Source organism: Pithys albifrons, chromosome 7 (genome assembly GCF_047495875.1).
Source record: "Pithys albifrons albifrons isolate INPA30051 chromosome 7, PitAlb_v1, whole genome shotgun sequence".
NCBI lineage: Eukaryota > Metazoa > Chordata > Aves > Passeriformes > Thamnophilidae > Pithys > Pithys albifrons.
Window position 1 is genome coordinate 36,371,087 of NC_092464.1, and position 18,339 is coordinate 36,389,425.

An 18,339-nucleotide genomic window follows, 5' to 3' on the forward strand; every position below is an offset into this window, starting at 1 on the left:
TAAGCAAGAACAAAAATTAAGCTATCATTAGTATTTTCATTATGATAATTCCAGTAAGCATGTCCATCCTCCTGGTCATTGCACAGGCCTCATTGAACTACTTTATGAACTTTCAGCTCTATGTTGAAACCTGTTTCAATGTTGAGCAAAACCATACTGATACATGTTTTGTTTCCCTCCCCCCTCATGTTTACTAGGATGGTACGAAACAAAAGCGAGAACGGAAGAAGACTGTGTCGTTTAGCAGCATGCCCACAGAGAAGAAGATCAGCAGTGCAAGCGACTGTATAAATGCAATGGTGGAAGGCTCTGAGCTCAGAAAGATTCGATCCAACTCCAGGGTGTATCACCGATACTTTCTTTTGGATGCGGACATGCAGTCTCTACGCTGGGAACCTTCAAAAAAGGACTCTGAAAAAGCAAAGATTGATATTAAATCAATCAAAGAAGTAAGAACAGGAAAAAATACGGATATTTTTCGCAGCAATGGAATTTATGACCAGATATCAGAAGACTGTGCATTTTCAATTATATATGGAGAAAACTATGAGTCACTAGATCTTGTTGCTAACTCAGCAGATGTTGCAAATATTTGGGTTACTGGCTTAAGATACCTGATTTCCTATGGAAAGCATACTCTAGACATAATAGGAAGCAATCAAGATAACATGCGGACTTCATGGCTTTCACAAATGTTCAGTGAATCAGATGTAGATAATTTGGGACATATACCCCTATGTAATGCTGTACAGTTTATAAAAGACTTAAATCCTGGTTTAAAAACTAACAAAATTGAACTAAAATTCAAGGAGTTACATAGATCCAGGGAAAAAACTGGTACTGAAGTAACAAAAGAAGAGTTTGTTGAAGTTTTTCATGAGCTTTGTACCAGACCTGAAATCTATTTTCTCTTAGTTCAGTTTTCAAGCAATAAAGAATTTCTAGATACCAAGGACCTCATGATGTTTTTAGAAGCAGAACAGGGTATGGCACAGGTCACAGAAGAAATAAGTCTTGAAATTATTCAGAAATACGAGCCAGCCAAAGAGGGCCAGGAAAAGGGTTGTCTTTCTATAGATGGCTTTACAAATTACCTTACTTCCCCAGACTGCCACATATTTGATCCAGAGCATAAAAAAGTTTGTCAAGATATGAAACAACCCTTGTCTCATTATTTTATAAATTCATCTCATAATACATACTTGATCGAGGATCAGTTTCGAGGGCCTTCTGACATCACAGGTTACATTCGTGCTCTAAAAATGGGTTGTCGAAGTGTAGAATTGGATGTATGGGATGGTCCGGATAACGAGCCAGTGATTTACACAGGGCATACAATGACATCACAGATTGTCTTCCGTAGTGTAATTGACATTATTAACAAGTATGCTTTTTTTGCTTCAGAATACCCTCTTATTTTGTGTTTAGAAAATCATTGTTCTATTAAGCAGCAGAAAGTGATGGTACAACACATGAAGAAAATTTTGGGGGACAAACTACATACACAGTCTCCAAACATTGAAGAGTCTTATCTTCCATCACCGGAATCACTTAAAGGGAAAATTCTAATTAAAGCAAAGAAGCTTTCTGCTAATTGTTCTGGACTAGAGGGAGATGTTACAGATGAAGATGAAGGAGCAGAAATGTCACAAAGAGTGGCAAAAGAGGGGGTAGAACAGCAAAACTCAATGACTGGAAAACGATTTCAGCTCTGCAAAGATCTCTCTGAGTTAGTAAGCATATGTAAGTCGGTTCAGTTCAAAGAGTTTCAAGTTTCATTTCAGCTCCAGAAGTACTGGGAAGTGTGTTCTTTTAATGAAGTGCTTGCTAGCAAATATGCCAATGAAAACCCAGGAGACTTTGTAAATTATAACAAACGTTTTCTTGCAAGGGTTTTCCCCAGTCCTATGAGGATTGACTCTAGTAATATGAATCCCCAGGACTTTTGGAAATGTGGTTGTCAGATAGTAGCAATGAACTTTCAAACACCTGGCTTAATGATGGACCTCAACATTGGTTGGTTTCGACAAAATGGAAACTGTGGCTATGTCCTTCGTCCTGCCATCATGAGAGAAGAAGTATCCTTCTTTAGCGCAAATACAAAAGACACAGTGCCTGGAGTTTCACCTCAGCTGCTTCATATTAAAATCATTAGTGGGCAAAACTTCCCTAAACCCAAAGGATCAGGTGCCAAAGGTGATGTTGTGGATCCTTATGTCTATGTTGAAATACATGGAATCCCTGCTGACTGTGCAGAGCAAAGGACAAAAACTATGCATCAGAATGGAGATAATCCAATTTTTGATGAAAGTTTTGAATTTCAAATAAATTTGCCAGAACTAGCTATGGTGCGTTTTGTAGTACTGGATGATGATTACATTGGGGACGAGTTTATCGGGCAATACACTATTCCCTTTGAGTGTCTACAGACTGGTTATCGGCACGTTCCTCTGCAGTCTTTAACTGGTGAAATTTTAGCACATGCTTCCTTGTTTGTGCATGTGGCCATTACTAATAGAAGGGGTGGTGGGAAACCTCATAAACGGGGCCTCTCTGTGAGGAAGGGCAAGAAATCAAGGGAATATGCTTCTATGAGAACATTATGGATTAAAACAATAGATGAAGTGTTCAAGAATGCCCTCCAACCTATTCGGGATGCTACGGATTTGAGAGAAAATATGCAGGTACAGTTTTATGATGAATTTATTGGTTTTTATGTGTATCTTTGTGTTATGATACATGTAGAATATATGCTTTTAATAGTCTTGTAAGTTATGCTATTTGAGTCTAATTCTGAACAGGTTTAAAACTGGATTATGCCAAAGCAGCCTTTTAGGTAAACTGTCTGCCGATGTATCTGTGAATACACATGTGTATTTTGTTGAATGTGAACTGGAAATATGACTCCAGTGTTAGAAATCAGATCAGTGATGTTGATTCGTCCTATGTCTTTGAAGGAATATTAGAAATACACTAGAAGAAAGTATGCCAATATTTTAGTTTTTAAAAATTAAGTAACAATGCAGGAGGAAAATACAGCAGATAGAAAATGGTGACTTTACTACTTATTAGAGACCTTCTCGTATGTCCAAGTATATTTAGCGTATTGTCACCCATGTTTTTAATTTATTCCCAAAGAGAAGATAGTGGTTTCAGAAAGACCAGTTTGCTTTCCATGATTCTTCCTTAGTAATAACATGTTAGAAATGGAATTAGCACTACAATATTAGAAGGCATCTTCTAGAAGAAATTGCCTTAAAGGTCATGTATGGTAAACACATTAAATTTCAGGAAAAAGTACAGGCTGAGGTGCTTGGTTTTGTGCAAACCCAGAGGTCCACTTCAAAAAATCCATTATTTGGAGATTCCAATAAAGAATCCAGGTAAATAACCCCTTTAGAAATAGATTAAAGTTGAGTTGTAAAGTGCGTTCCATTTAATAAAGCTTTTTTATGAACTTCTGGTGGAATACTAGCAATGATCAATAAAACTAAGAATAATAAATATTAATGGTTAAATTGTTAAACCCTCCTGCTCTTTGGTAGTGTTAAGGGGAAGCTGGTTAAAGGAAATGTCTGAGTCTTAATTCTGGATTTTAGAGGCATATCAGTGTAGATAAATTTTCTTCATGAATAATCTTATATTAAAGAGACTTTAACAGTAATACAATTTTAAAACTATTTTTTTCTCATGTGAAAGAAGAAATTAGTACTTCGTTATGAAGGTCTCGCATTCCACTTGGTATATAAAATTGCTATACTAAAAGATAATTAAAAAATAAGGGGGTGATATTTTAACTCAAATGTTTCGTGTTACAGGCTGCATATAAAGTGAACTTTGTCTATAGTTAACCTATTGAAGGCTAGAATTCTGTCATATAAAGGATATTGTATTTTAAAACAATTTTCAAGGAAGAGCTGAGTTGAGGAAGCAGTGAAAACATGCAGTTTGTGTAGCTACTCTAAACTCTTTAATGTGCATTCTGCAGGAAGCACAGTATAATGATATAATTGAAAACAGGCTCTGTAGTGTGATTTATTTGCATGTGAGATATGAAAAGGTATTCTATGTTTTTTATTCTGTCAGTTTGAAAGATGGGGTATCAACTAAATTTAACATCATCTCTCAAAATGCTATCAAGAATATATTTTAAACACAAGGGAATGTTGCTTTTTAGGGACTTTAACAGATTATATAATATGCACAATTTAAACTCTGCATAACTACAAGTTTTAAAGCTAATAAAAGTAAATCAACCACTCAAAATAAGTATCAGGTTATGTCAGGGAATGTGAGATTTGTTTAATTTCTATACTACTGAAATTTTGTGTTATGAACTGTGATGATTTTTATGACACAGAAGTAATATTGCCACAAGCTGTATTATAAAGGGCAAAGTTGATTGGTTTGGGTTTTTTAATATAAGATGAAAGAAAAGAAAAAAAGAAAGTGTTTAATAGTTGCTCTAAATCTTGTATGCAAATAGCATTTTTTGTTCCTACGTTTCTGTGACAAAAGTTGATGTCATAGCTTGTTGTTACATATTAATCACTGCTAAAAGTATAACATGAGTGACAGAATGTGATGTTGCATGTTTAAATTGCTTAACAGTATAAGGAATAGTCTCTGGATATAGAGAACTCCAAAGGCAAGGGTTGTTGTAGTAGTATATGATAGTCTTGTCCTGCCTGCCATTAGTGAATGTACACCTTCCCTGGTCCTCATTAACCTCTCTGTAAAACTGTTGTTTGTAATGGTTTACTCATAATACTTTTCTCAAACAAAAATGTTTGAATGAACTTTCCAATGTCTGTATTTTCAACTATGTAATTAATGTGTCATTAAGGTGTAGTCCAGTTAATAAAAGCAGTTTCTGTTTCCTGGACATGTAGTAGATGCTACTAAACATTTACTTAAAGTACACTGTAAATTACTGTGGTGGATCCAATTTAGTGTTCACATAATTTTGCATATATGCGTATTTTGAAATGACCTTTGGTATTTTGTCTCATAAGGGGACAGCAAAATATTTCGCATTTGGTTCCAGTTTGCATTAATGTCTTTCTAGAAGACATGTCCACAAATGGGTAATTACCATGCCAGCAAGATGAAAAGTGGTTTGGATTAAAGTCAAAGTCTGTGTCAGATACCCTGCTCGGGTATGACATGAAACAAAGGAACACTGAGCACATTTGAAACTTAAATATACCATATTTTTGGTTTTTTCCTACAGGAACACAAATTCCAGACCTGCCGTAGATCACCAGCTCCCACTTGGTATAAAAATCCTAAATTCAATACATTGCTGACAGTATTCCCATCATGGAATTTCAATGGCTACTTGCAGTCACATTGTATTTCTAATACTGTAAATTTTCCTCAAGTTTTAACATGGCTTTATATTCTACCATACTGGATATAAAATATAACTAATAAATCTTAGGGAAAGGTACAAAATTGGTATTTATATGAAAGTACCTTAAAAATTCACTTAAGTGTGGTTCTATGATAGAAGTACATCGATAGTGGAGTGCTGGGTTTGTGCATCACACCAAAGGGGAGCCAGCAGATCCACAGCACGTCTGGACTGTAGTTCAGGTATGTTTAAAGTTACAAATGTGCTGAATTCCTTCCACTTCACTTTGCTTAATTGGGACATTAAGCAGCTAATATTTTGTTTCTCTTGGTGGCATTTTAAAAATGTTTTTGAAATGTCACAGAATTTTTTAAAATATATAACCAGTATGTTTTAGAAACTGTTTATTTGTATGGTTAATTTTAGCAGTGATATAGATATTTGTTCTAAATAGATTATTTTTTCTGTGACATATATTGAATTGTTTGAATTTTTAATATTTTTTAGAAATGTATGTGTAATATTGGTTGCTTTGCAAAACTGACAGTTCTTCAGGGAAAAGCTGTGGTAATTCGACATTGTAGCTCAACTATAATAGTAAAGTATTTTATCCTGAAAGATGAGACTTCAAATTTCATATTTAACTGTAAAGGAAACTCTTTCTTTCCTTTTTACAGAATGCAGTAGTTTCATTCAAAGAATTATGTGGCCTCTCCCCTGTAGCAAATCTTATGCAGTGCATTTTGGCGGTGTCTATGCACTTGGTTGGGCCTGATAATGCACCCTTGGTAGTACTGAATCTCAGTGATCAGTATCCAACTATGGAGCTCCAAGGGATTGTTCCGGAGGTCTTGAAAAAGATTGTAACAGCATATGAAATGGTGAGTAGTTCTTTGTGGTTGTCTTATATGCTATTTGAAAGGCTTTAAAAATATATCTAATATACAGTACCATGCCTGCTTTGAAAGGTCATTTGAACCTGGGACTCCCTATTTCATGCTTCATTACATGTGCTTGAAAGTTATTCCCATGAATGTGCAGCAGTTAATAGTGTTTTCATACAGAGTGAAGATAGAGATTAATGTACTGCGTGCAGACAAGTAAGTGTACACTTCAGAAAGCAAAGTGATTACAATTAGGAGGATTTAACATGAAGAGGATGTATTAATTTACCTGTGTTGCAGTACCTAGAAACTTACTGTGTATTCATAAACTTCTTACATTAATTTGCTACTACATTTTGCATTTTGTGGACCTTGATTTATTTTGGCTTTGACTCAACATAGAATACAAAAACATCAGGCACTGCTTTTAGGTATTGTAGTTTTATAACCACCTGAAGTGTAAAATGCTACACCTGCTTTTTTATTTTCCTTTTCTATATCTTTCTTACAGATCTCATTTGATTAAGCATTTTTCCTTATGTAAGTGGCTGTAATGTTAACTTCAGCCCTTATATTTAAGTAAATATATAAATTGTGTCTTTAGAGACTAGAAAAACATGTTGCAAGAAGGGAGGAAGGAAGAACTAAATATGGAAAAATACTGATTTACATCTGCTTTGCATTAATTTGAAATGTGGAAAAAAGGTCCAGACGAGTGTGACTTGAAATATCCTCCTTACTTCCACTGAAATAATCTGGCACAGAGGAATTGATTATTTATTCATTTATTTAATGTTTTCTGTCATTTGATACATCATCTGGTGATAAGTAAATGTTTCTAGGATAATTTTGCATTAATTTTGTGCACTAAAATGAGAAACCCCACCTGGCAGGCTCAAGTAATTTGCCACTTAAAAGAAAGAAAATGGAGGAAAAGAAACCAGTAGCCCAGTTTCATATATATCTTGTAAACTCTTTCCTAAAGAAAAAGTAGCTTTAAAATTATTCTATACAAAAGTCCAAAAAGCGCTCATTGATAATTAGCAATTTATGCAGAATTTATATAGTTCAGTAATGCTGTAAATGCAATAGAATTTGATTGGAGTGGTAGCACAGTTACAAGGAGATACTGGTATAACCCTCTTAGTGGTGGCTTACAGGATATCACTATAATTAGGATGGAAAAAGGCTTGATTGTTGGGATTGCATCTGCAAGACATAAAGAAGTTCTATCTTCTTGACAGAGATGTCCCTACCTGCGATGAGGTCTGATGTGGTGATGCTGCTTTTTAGTTATTAAGCTATTCCAGGTAGTTAAGATCTTATTCTAAGTCTGGAATAAATTTTTTGTTTGAATGTCACTTAGAGGTGACTTGTGACTCCAGAAATCTTTACAATCTAAGTTTAGCTTGCTCTTTGTCTCTCACATGTTTCCCCATCACCCCCCATCTTAGAATCGATACATGATTTCAATATTTGTGTACTTGAGAAATCTGTACTTTACTTTCATATGTGAGACTATTTGAATATTTATATAGTGGCAAAAGTTTTTCCATCTTCCATAAAAAATAAAGAATCCATTTCAAATAAAGGGTATGATACTGCTTCTAGCTCTAAATGAGATTTAAGATTATTTTGATAAAATAAAACTTATAAATTAAAATAATGTGATGGATTTTAATTTGTGAAATTTGGGTCTTGCCAATACTCTGTTCAGTCTGACAAAAGATTTTAAGCTATTGAAATCTGTAGGGTATACTGGGAAGTGAAGTCAGCCGTGGGAGCCATATTCCCATGTCCTTATTTCTGAAAGCACATTGTGAAACAGGGGGAGACACCTGTGCCATCCTTTCCTGAGAGGAGAAGAGCTGTGAAGCTGTTTAGTTCATGTATTGGTATTTGCTGTAGTAGCAGATGTTTAGAGTCTGATATTATAATGAATCGCAAGGGGGTTGTATGAATTTGGTGTAAATTAATATAATGAGCCCTCAAAAATTCCATATTTTACATCAATTTTTGGTTTTGGCTTGGGGATATTTTTGTCATGATCAATTAGTATGTGGGTGTAAAATCCTGCTTAATAATGAGAATCTTTATCCAGAACTGAGAAAGGATACATGTACTGTTGAAGGAAGGATTACCTACTTGTCTTATTTTCTGCTGGCTTAGACCTCCATATGGGCTAGAATTATGTGACTGTGTACTTCCAGTGTGTATGAAATCATGTTGATAACAAAGGTAGTGTTAAATGTTCATTAGACAAACGTTGAGTAGTACTGTAAATGCATAGGCTGTCATTACTTTGTGTGCCTTCTCAATGTGGCATATGTAATAGCATTCTCAAAGTATAGCTGTTCCAAGTTCATGATCTTTTCAGGTAATTGAAGGGATTCTCTTATTTGTCAGAAATACTCTTCTGTTTATAAACTGATAATAAACATAGAAAGCAATATTCAGAGAAGATTTTAATTGTTCGGAATTTATGTTGGGAGTACTTAAAGGACTCACTGTGCTCTGTAAAGTGAGAAAGGACCTTTACAGTGAGACAGTCAGTCAACACTGAAATAATTACAAATGAGTACCTTCAGTGTAGTACAGGTCCATGTAGTTTTAAGGAAACTATGGGGGAAATGATAGTAAGTTAGTATATCACTAGATACTTGATGTTTTTTTCCTTTAAGTAAATAGCACATAATCCTTTCTTAAATTGTCTGCATGCACTGCTGTACTAATGGAGCTGTAAGTGATCAAGACTAGTACTATTCATGGTTTAAGACCTTTTGTCCATGTTATAGGAACTGGGATGTCTTTTCAGAATAATGAAAACCAAATGTAAAAGGTATTTTTGTGGAAGGCAAACACTTAAGCTGTGTATTTTTCTTTAGCTTCTCCGCGCTCCTCAGTATTTTTCACCCTACCATTTTTATACTGTTTAACAATGTTTTATTTTTCCCTCTTGTTCATGAACTTCAGCTTCCTTTATGTGATACTTCAGCATGCACTCTGTTGGTGTCATCACACCCATCACTGATCAGTGCTGCAGACTGAAGCTTGGAGTTAAGGCAAGTGCCTCTTCCACACCATTGCATGTTTTATTTAATGTCTTATAACCTTTAAGATAAACAGTAAGTAAGCCTTAAAAAGTTATGCTATGGCAAGAGAAAAAATCTTGCCCTAAGTCTGCAGCATTATTCAGTGATGAGTATAATAGCACTGCAAAGATACAGTAGAGGAGCATACAAATGAAGCCAGCTACTGTTGAGAATTTGACTGTCTCTGTCTGCCCTTAGTGGAGGATGAAGTGCCCCATCTGATGAAGATAAGGTTTTCTGAACTTTGCAAGCAGGCATTTACTTGTAAGAGAAAAACTAACACAGAACAGGCAGATAACTGTACCTGTGTGCAAAAGATAAAGTAATGCTGCTACAATAATTAGGATTAAATGTTATTAAATCCTAATTAGATAATGCTGCTAGTTCCACTTTTTCTTTTCTTTTTTTCAGTTTCTAGTGGTGGTGTGCAGGGTTTTTTTTTTGTCTGCAGACTGCAGTGTAGGAGATCTGTATTGATTTAAATGAAATCAAATTATATTAACAGATTTTGTATACATACCCTAGGGATGGACTTGAGAGCAGGTCTGTGTTTATTGGTCGTGAGGTTGTGAGATAATGAAAATGGGCAGTATTAGAATAGAGTGAAATAGAGTGAAGTTGTTAATTTGGAAAACATCATACGATTGGTGATTAGTAGGTCTGTAGTAAGCTTAAATCCTTATTGTTGGCTCATTTTAGGCAATCATGTAGAAGTTAACTTCATGATACAGAGCTGGAAATTTTGGCAGTGACATAATATGGTAGTCTATATTTGGAACTTGAATGTGTCTGTCCCATAGGGAAGTAGATAGTTTGATACCAAACCTTGTAGTTATGGACTGGACTGTTACTAGTAGGGCCTACTAAAAGACTATCTGAAAGACACTGTGTCAGGGTTTTGGTAAAAGTTAATCATTTTCTTGTACTTCGCCTACGTCACAAAAATTCAGCTACTGCTCAAAATCTTAAATATTCTTCACCTTTAAAACTAATCTCAATGTTAACATAGGTGAATTGGATGGAGCCCTTCTTTAACAGGCATGTTGGATTGAAGCTCATAATTCTGAAGGAAGCAAAGAGTATATCCATTGCCCCTTTCACAGGACCTAAGAAAGAGTGATTAGCAGATGTGTTTTGAGTTATGCTTAGGTCATAAAATCTGTATTAGTTGCCTTGTTGTTGATGTTGGTCCTTGGTTATTTTTGCAAATACAGTAAGAAAGATTACAGTCATTGTGCTGTGGTTACAGATTTCTATCTTGAGAGAAAAGTAGATCAAGACTTTTCTACTTCATCTCAGCCTACTGATGTGCCAGAGTTACTTGGTTGGGAAGCCTTTTTTCCACAAACTGCCCTTTAAGGTTGCAAACTTCTGGGGCAACAAAAAAACTACTGGATCTAGTGCTGGGATTTACCAGCTTATCTCATAAAACTGAGTGGGTGAATAGGTTGCTTCAAGTCTTGCATAACTTTCTTTTGATCTAAATACCCAGTTTCTGATTGTATCAGAGGAGGCTAAATTCAGTGTAGTCACTAAACTCCTGTTACAGAACTCAGTTTGTGGATCTTACATGATTTTAAATTACATTATAGCACCTGACCACTGTCTGCTTTGTGCACTTGATGAAAATCCATTTTTTTCCATCTGGTGCCTTTCCCGAAGAATACCTGACTGGCATAGGCCATGATAGCTGTGGTCAGTTCTCCAGTTGGTTCACGTTTACGAGCCTGTGTTTTCTGGAGCTGAGCTCCAGGGGCGTTCCATGTTACAATTTAACTCCTCAGCATTATCTGGCTTATAAAGAAAATAACTTAGGCTTTGTGCAGAAGATTATAAAAATATTATTCCTTGCTTTTATGCTTAAGAGCTCAACTGCATAAAAATAACCTTGCTAAAACAAAAAGGTAAGAGTAGTCAAAAGAACAGATATCACGGACACTCACTCTTAAGATACCACATGGGGAGCTTGAAGTAAATAGGTACCACTTACCAAAAAAGTCTTGAGGAGGAGAAAAAGAAGGAGGTTCTCATGAAAAGAAGGCAGCATCTTCTGAAAAGCTGAAGTCACAGGCAAACGGGGAAGACAGGATGACAGATATTTGAACCTGCCATGGTTAAATAAGAAAACCAACAGTGAAGAATTTCAATAATGACCTGCATGGACTTAAAAATAACAGTAACATTTCTGAAAATACCAGAAACAGGAAGCCTGTCAAAGAGTGTGTACGATCACTAGTTAATCAACATATGAAAGAAAGCCTCAAGAAAAGAAATAAAACCACAAGACTAAATTAATTTTTGCATCCATTAACCTGTGGAGATTAAGGTTTTATATGAAGTGCTTCTTTATGAAGGACTCATTGGAGAATTCATCTCTAACTGAAATGCTGATAGAAGATATAACCCAGGAAAGCAAGATGACTGAGAAAATAATACCAGAAAGAGGTGATATTTATTCAAGAGTTCTCAGAGATGTCAAGAGTTGACGTATCAAAACTGCTGATTGTTGGGTATATCGTCTCACTTACAAGTGACTGTCAAAGTTGTTACTGTGGTGCCAGTGTTTTAAGAGATTTCCAGGGAAGATGATGAAATTGCAGATCAGACAGACTGACATCTGCACTGTGAAAATGGGTAGAAACTGTTTTTGAAGAAGAAAATTAGAGGAAACATGGAAAAAACATGTCATGTTAGGGAAGAGTCAATACAGCTTTTATAAAATCAAGGGGTCATTATCCTATGAAGTTCTTTGAAGTCAGGAAGCATGTAGACACAGAAGATCAGTCTGATTGTATTTTCTAAAGCATTTGACAAAGTCCTTTTTCAAATCTCATATTGAAATAAAGTTACTGTTCAATTTTTAGCCTTTTTAAATTGTTAGATCTTCTCTGATAGCTGAAGTGAATGTTGAAGTTAACCTGATGTTCCAGCAGGAAAAGAACTGTTAAAGACAGTTGCTTGTGTTGATTTTTGCATTATGGTACATTTTTCCAGTAAGTGGATTAGAGATAGTAGGTATAGCTCCAACAACTTTGGTCTAGCTGAAGTAGCCAAGTACTCTTGCAGATGCATGAATTAATGATGCCTCCAGATTTGCAAAGATCCTCAAGGTGTGAGGTATGTGACTGCTTAGACATTCAACAGCTTTCTCAGTCTTAGTAGTAGATTGCTACAATGTGTTAAAACAATAAGTTTCAGAGTTGGCAATATAAATTCAGTATTTAAATTGTGATTACACACACTCTCGCTATTCCCATTGTTGCCTCTGTCTTTCTACTGTATGCTTGCTTTCATTATCAAGTCTCTGCAGAGTAGAACTGTCTTTATTTAGGTAATAAAGTAATACAGTTCAGTGGTGAAGAGATCTAAGGGAAAACATACATCATTCATTGCAATTTAATATTGCAAATAGCCCAGGTAAGGGGTTTAGCCATATTTAATAAATTATGATAATTGTAGATGCTGTTTTTTGAGATTAATTGAAATTAGTTACTGATTGTGTAGTTTGTCACAAAAACTGATGAAAAACAAAGTATTGATGGAAAATATAGTGAATAGCTTGGGCAGTTTCTTCAGAAAGAGTTATGCTGCTTATTATCAGTTTTTATTTTCCTGTTTTGTAACAGAACAGTGATGAAGGTTGTAATTATGCTTCCAAAAACAGAACTGCAGATGATAACCTCAGTTTATGCTGGGCTTTTCAGTCCACAAGGGCAGAAGCAAACATCTAATTTTGGATACTCAGACTCCAATGCCAAATGTAAATTATGAGCTGTTTTGCATTGAATGAAAAGCTTCAATAATGACAATTTGATCCTTCTGTGAAGGCAAGTTTTCTACCTTTTTTGTTCAGAGCCTGAACGGTGCAGCTTTTTGTATCCTCTCGCTAATCCCATTATGCCTAACGACTGACTCACAGTATTCACAGGAGCATAAAATAATACATGGCTGCTTAGGAAGAGGAGTTCATGTGGCTTACTGTCCTGTTTCTAGTGTAGTCCAATGGAATGTTTGTGGAAGAGCATAAAAATAGGTCAGATGCATAGCAACTTCTCTTAAATGTATTCTATATTTTCAATAGTGGTTCTCTTTTTCTTGATAAATTCTGAATCTTGTTTGTCTTTTTGACTCTCATCTATGTGAAAAAAATTATGGTTATTAGAACTGATACTGGCAGTTTTAGTTTCAGAAATAACACTACCTATTAATTTTTTCACAGAGATGATAGAATCTTCTTCTTGTACAGATAAAAGAAATTTTATTTTTATATGTATATACTTCTTTATTGTGCACTTTTTATATAGTTTTTCATTCTATCAGGTTTAGTTTTAAAAATTATGATAATAATTTTGCTACAACAACCAGAGTGTCAGGACAGCAAAGAGAAATGACTATTGGATTTAAGAGTTTACTGTCATTGGGTGCATAGTTTAGGAGAGAGCTGCTGATTGTTATATATACTCTACCTTCAACCTAGTCTTTCTCATATGCTTTACTCAAGAGAGTGAAAAAAGAAGATTTTTTTTTTGTTATGGATAACTTGTGGACTATTTGTTCCCTTGGTAAATTTTCTTGAACTGTGGGAAATCTAATTCATTTGGGGATACTGCAGAGTTAAGAACAGGCTATGTGATTTTTTTTCTCAGGCCTGAAAGAATTAGTTTTGGTAAGTGGATTTCATCGGTTATGCTCCTGCACTGTTTTATGGCATAATCTCAGCTTGCGTCTTTCTTAGACAAAAATCCCTTTCCATGTATGTATATCCTAGAATATAGAACATTTCATAAAGAGGTGAGAGAGGAAAGAAAGGCTAAGAAAGGTGAATCTGTTCCTGTGTTTTTCCTACTTACGAAGATTTGCTGCCACTATCAGTTAGGTGCAGCTTTGCATTTGTATCATAATATGTTAGTGACTTCAGGAATTATAATGGAAATTTCTTCTGCACTTTTCTTGGAAAAGGATAGTGGTTTAAGTCTAAACAGAAACATAATGCTTAATTATATCATAATATATGTTATGGTTAAGGGAGCTCATCCTTTCACCCTTTTCAGCACTGGTGAGGTCACACCTGCAGTGCTGTGTCCAGTGCTGAGTTCCCCAGTACAGGGGAAGCATGAGCATGCTGAAGAGAGTCAAACGAAGGGCCGCTAAGGTGATGGAGCATCTCTCCTCTGAGGAAAGGTTGGGAGAGCCAGGACTGTTCAGTCTGAAGAAGAGAAGGCCAAAGTGGATCTCGTCAATGTGTATAAATGCCTAAAGAGAGGGTGCAGAGAGGGCAGACAGGCGATTTTCAGTGGTGCCCAGTGACAGGAGAGGAGGCATGAAAAAACCAGGAGGCTCTGTGAAAACATCAGGAAACAGTTTGACTGTAAGAGTGGCTGAGCATGGAAACAAATTGCCCAGAAAGATTGTGGAGATATTCAAAAGCTTTCTGGATGTGCCCTGGGTAGCCAGCCATGCTAGGTGGCTGTGCATGAGCAAGGGCATTTGGACCACATGCTTAGTTGAAGAAATAATTGCCAATGTAGATATTTAGTACATATGCTAAAACCCTTACTGCTTTCAGGGAAATTTGATTTGATATGAGGAGTCTTCTGTATACAGAAGAAGCAGTTCTTTCATACCTTGATGCTTTGGACTATGCTTGGATAGTAGAAACATTGGTTGCTTTTGTTTACAGAGCAGCTTTGAACTTTCTGTGCAAAACCACATGTGTTGTTTATCTGTAATGAAGTTATTACTGATTGTTGTCTTGAGCCAGAAAGCTCAGTTCTTTCGAATGGTGATATCAACTTTACTAAAATTCTTATTTACGTAGAATCACTGAGGTTGGAAGTTACCTCTGGAGATCACCTAGTCCTTGCTTGAAGCAGGTTTGGATAGAACAGGTTGCCCAGAACTGTGTTGAGTTGGCTTTTTGAGTATCACTGAGGATGAAGATACCACAGTTTCTCTGGGAAACCTCTTCCAGTGTTTGACCACCCAAGATTCTTCCTGAGCCTTTTCTGCTCCAGACTGAGCAGTTCCAGCCTTCTAAGCCTCTCCTCATAAAAAAGATGCTTCAATTCCTTAACTCTCTTTGTGGCTTTGCACTGGACAGTAAGTCCATATCTTTCTTGTACTGGAAAGCCTCAAACTGGATTAAACACTCTAGATGTGACCTCACAAGAGGGAGTCTGGGAAAACTCAGCATGGGTTTACAGAGCAGAAATGGGGCTTAGCTAGCCTGCAGCCTTCTGCACTGACTGCTTTGGTGGAAGAAGAGGAAAGCAGTGAATGTTTTTTGCTTTTTAAAAGTCCACTTCTGCTGTTTATGGTGGTCCTGGTTAACAGTTAGATATTTCAGAATGCTTTCAGTGTGGTATCCACACTGTTAGAACAATTCATTTGAGTTGTGAAGTTTTAATATGAGTTTACAGTCTGATTTTCCTTTCTTATTTGCTGTAACACCTTTCTTCTCCAGCAGGAAATAAAAGGCAGTGTGTGCATTTTGAAGCAACTCTTTATGCAGAACAAGCTGACTGTAGCAGTTGGCGCTGAAAGGGCAAGAATAGTTCTTTTGCCTGTTCAGTGCCAGAACAAAGTTGCCTTCTGGTGCGCTGACACTGAACATTGGATGACTTGGATACAATGTATACATGTATTCAATGGTATGTTGAATTGAACTGTGTTTTGTTTGAGTTCCCAGTACATATCAAGGTTCTTCAAGTCAAAGTGTTTATATGCTGTCCCTACCGGAGTTCCTTGCCTTGCTGTTATTGCTTGGGGCAATGGTAGATAACTCTGTGTCACACTTACCTAAGTGGTGCAGGCACTATTAGTGGCTTATGTATTAACAGTTTGAGATGCTGTATGTTTGATTTCCCTTTTTTGTGAAGTGCTATTTGCTGTTGGTGCTGTTGGTACCATCCTGGACTTAAACAGTCTGGAAAATGCAAATTACATTTTTATTATTACTGTTAAGAGCTCCATTTTGGCCTCTGGATACTAAACTGTTTTCAGAAATGGTGTAGTTTGTGGTTTCAGAAATCTATTGAATATGCTGAGATTTGAATGAAAGTAGAATGTGAGCACCATTTTAATGAAGATTTGGTTTATACCTACTGTAAGTATAGTTTCAGTTTTGCTGTTGGAATGTAGGTCTAACAGTATTGGCAACATATATTCACAGATTTCGAGATGTAAGTGTGTGGTGTGCTTTACTTGCTAAAAATAACGTTCACCCCTGGTGTTGCAATTCTGTCAGTTGAAGGTGTTTTCTCTCACTGAGTTTCATCAGCCAGACACAGTTTATCATTGGCTGGTTTTCTGTTTTAAAATGCAGCTGATGTTTCTGTTGGTGTGCTACCAACCAGTTTCACATGTAGAGGAAAGAACAAGTCCTGGGGTTTTTAAGAGATTTCTTTCTCAACCTCTGTAATCTTTGTTAAATACAGGTTCAAAGTATTCAGTGTTAAGTTCAATCTACATATTTTCCCTAAATTGAAGGCATAAACAGGATTGTTTATCTTCTACCAGAAGGCCTGTCTTTGTGAGCCTACAAGAAATTGATCTTCACTCCAAGTCAACTGAAATTGAGTGGTTTCAAATACATGCATATATAAATACATGTGACACTTACATACATGTAGAGATCTACACAGTGTTAGTTCATAGCATTTATCTCTTTCATAAAACAGTTTTGTAAAACAGCCTTAACAAACTTTGAAATGAAATATTATTCCAAAGGGTAGTCTAGACATGTATCTATTTTTAATTTTCTGTAACTGTCTTAATGACTGAGTTCTAATGAGTTCTCTCAGGAGGAGGAGGATATATTTTTTTTCAGTATATGGCTTTTTCATTTGGTTTGTGAAGACAGTGTCACATAAGTGGTGAATGGTACTCTTAACAGTACAGTTTGAAGTAATAATTGTGATTTCTAACCATCAGGAACAATATGTAATAATATAGATCTCCAGTCCCCACTGAGAGCTCTGGATTAATAATTTAGTGTTTATTTCTAAAAACCCTTTATAATAATTCATAATTTTTTATGTCCTTGACATTTATCCTTTTGTTAGACCTTCTGACAGTTTTTTGATAACTAGGTAAAATGTTTGCATGATTTAAGAAATAGAATTTGAAGAATAGATCCAACTGTCAGCCTGGCCTCTGAAAAAATGTTGTGACTTCAAGGCTTATAAAGCATTACACTCTGTATTTCCCATTTTCCACTGGGCAACAAAAAAAAAAAAACAAAACAAAACCAACCAACAAACAAAAAAACCCAAACAAAACCCCCAAAACAAAGCAAAACCAAAAAACCCCCAGCCAAACAAACAAAAAAACACAAAAAAAGGACGATAGTCTGGTATGTAATATTAGAGTACCTGACAAGTTCTCTACGATTGTGGTATGGTGGGAATTGAAGGGAGAGGTGAAGCAATTCCAGCAAGCGTTGTAAGTTCTGTATTTCAAATAAGCAACGTAAGTTAGAAATGGGAATTAGCATTGCAAAAGACTTGCTAGAAAGTATAGCTTACTAAATGTCATATAATATCTGTTCTTTCCTTAGAATAGGCAATACATTTTTAATCATCAGTTGGTAACTCCTTGTTCCCTATCACATTTATTTGCATTTCTATTTTCAGTTTTGTCACTGATAATATTCTTAAGGTTGGCTGTGGTTAGCAAGTACCTGCTTATTTATTGGCTTGTTCAATATAGACTAGTCTAGTATATAGCAGATTCTACCTGGTCTTTCTCCTCCATTTCCACAACTTACTTGCCTTGAGAATTCCATGTCTTACTCTGCTGCCGACATACTGTTTTTCACACTGAAGCTCCTGCTTGCTCATCATTTTCTATTTTGATTTTGTATCAGGCACACACATACATACCAATATCATTTGGACTAGTCTAATTTTCTGTTTAAATATAGCCAGTTATACTCAGCTGTTCCATATGCTGTGTCTACCAAAAGTCTTTCAGTCTCTGTTATTATCTACATGAATGTTTTCATGTT

The 18,339-nt window shown here is 35.8% G+C and overlaps 1 protein-coding gene across 3 annotated transcripts in view; it reads left to right on the forward strand.

Moving 5' to 3' along the window:
- PLCL2 (phospholipase C like 2) overlaps positions 1-18,339 on the forward strand; it is a 99,549-nt gene that overhangs the window by 55,318 nt on the left and 25,892 nt on the right. For 2 of the 3 annotated variants that reach the window (XM_071561046.1, XM_071561047.1), the window contains exons 3-4: positions 198-2,684; positions 6,034-6,237. In XM_071561046.1, coding sequence (XP_071417147.1) covers positions 198-2,684; positions 6,034-6,237 — 2,691 coding nt within the window. Of the gene's footprint in view, positions 1-197; positions 2,685-6,033; positions 6,238-9,213; positions 9,303-18,339 lie in introns of all 3 variants that reach the window. The other variant, XR_011698320.1, reaches the window with a different exon arrangement.